Below are 1,904 nucleotides of genomic sequence, written 5' to 3' on the forward strand. Positions count from 1 at the left end.
GGAAAAAGGGGTGGTCCAGATGATTGTATCTTGTCAACACATTAATACATCATCCTCTGTGATTACATCCTCTGACTGCCTCCACTGGGGGAGAGGGAGGAGGGAAAAGGAGGGAGGAGTGTGGACCAAGAGAAAAACTTGAATTGAAATCCAGCCTCAGACACTACATATGTGACCCTGAACAAGTTGCTTAACTTCTTTCCACCTCAGTTTTCTCAACTGTAAAATGGGGATAATACCACCTACCACCTACAGTTGCTGTGAGAAATAAATAATATATCTGTAAAGCACTTAGCAGAGTGTCTGGCACTGAATTGTCCCTAACAGAAACTTCCTCTCTTTCTCTATCTCCCTATCCTTTCCTTCACTCACTTTCCATTGTTGCTTTGGTGCACATAACTTCATTCTGATCTCTCTCACTTGTTCTCCACCTCAACTTTGCAGATGCCAATGATGGGAAACCGAACCACAGTGACAGAGTTCTTCCTTGTAGGACTAACAAATGACCCTGAGACCCAAGTTATTCTTTTTGTTTTTCTGCTACTAACATACCTTTTAAGTGTCACTGGAAATGTGACCATCATTATTCTCACTGTGCTGGATTCCCAGCTCCAGACTCCCATGTATTTCTTCCTCCAGAACTTCTCCTTCTTGGAAATTTCCTTTACAACTGTCTTTGTTCCCAAAATGCTAGTGAACATAGGAACTGGGGACAGGACCATTTCCTTTGCTGGATGCTTTACTCAATACTTCTTTGCCATCTTATTGGGAGCAACTGAGTTTTATCTTTTGGCTGCCATGTCCTATGACCGCTATGTGGCTATCTGTAAGCCTTTACATTATACAATGGTGATGAACAAGAGACTTTGCATCCAACTCATCCTTAGCTCCTGGTTGTCTGGCTTCTTGGTTGTTGTTGGGCCACATATCATGACCACAATGTTGCCATTCTGTGCATCCAACATCATTAACCATTACTGTTGTGACTATACTATATTGCTCCAGTTGGCCTGTGCAGACACACACTTCATAGAGATGATTGAGTTTGTCTTGGCTGCAGTGACTCTTCTCTTTACATTAGTCTTAGTAATTATATCCTATGCATATATCATGGGGACAATTATGAGAATCCCTTCTTCTCAGAAAAGGAAAAAAGCTTTTTCCACCTGTTCTTCCCACATGATTGTTGTCTCTCTCTCCTATGGCAGCTGCATCTTCATGTATGTGAACCCTTCTATGAAAGAAGCAGCAACTTTTAATAAGGGAGTGGCTGTGCTGAATACTTCAGTTGCCCCCCTTTTGAACCCATTCATCTATACCCTAAGAAACCAACAAGTAAAACGATCCTTCAAGAACATGGTCAGAAGGATAAAGGTTTTCTCAATAAAGTGAAAATAATTGGGGGTGCTTTAAGAAAAGAAACCATAAAGGAAAGTTGGTGAGAGAATAGAGTTATTCTTATGTGGCATGTGCAGAAATTGCTTTTCGGTGTTAAAAATAGTAGACTGCATTGTCTTGCTTTATCACTTTGGAACTCATTATTTATTGAGTAGAATCCATGACCTGATTTCATTATTAAAATCCTTAGAAAACTTTTTATTTTTGCAGTTCCTTATAAAAATAATAGATCTTGATTAGACTATACATTTTCGAATATAGTTTCATTTGTCCTATGGTGTCCTCAAGGAGCTAAGTGCACATCCATTTTTGTCTATCAATTAAATCGGATAAAGTCAAATTTGTCTCTTTAATTGATAACCCCCCAAAAGCCTTCTTATACTTAATCGAATCATAGATTTAGAGCTGGCAGTCAAGTTAGAGAAGCTCAAATCCAACCTACTCCCTCATTCCTCATTGTACAGATGATAAGATTGAGGCCCAGAGAATGAAAAAGTTTAGATAGT

General features: G+C 39.3%; 1 protein-coding gene across 1 annotated transcript; it reads left to right on the top strand.

Annotated features, from left to right (window-relative positions):
- The first annotated feature begins 444 nt into the window (after window positions 1-444).
- LOC138144501 (olfactory receptor 2AP1-like) lies at window positions 445-1,392 on the top strand. Its single transcript, XM_069065770.1, has one exon. It carries the CDS (start codon window positions 445-447, stop codon window positions 1,390-1,392), a length of 948 nt encoding a protein of 315 aa, XP_068921871.1.
- Window positions 1,393-1,904: the final 512 nt, after the last annotated feature.

The sequence above is a fragment of the Petaurus breviceps genome, unplaced genomic scaffold, assembly GCF_028583685.1.
Source record: "Petaurus breviceps papuanus isolate PSGF00001 unplaced genomic scaffold, PetGlider_PUasm1.0 90701, whole genome shotgun sequence".
Classification (NCBI taxonomy): Eukaryota; Metazoa; Chordata; class Mammalia; order Diprotodontia; family Petauridae; genus Petaurus; species Petaurus breviceps.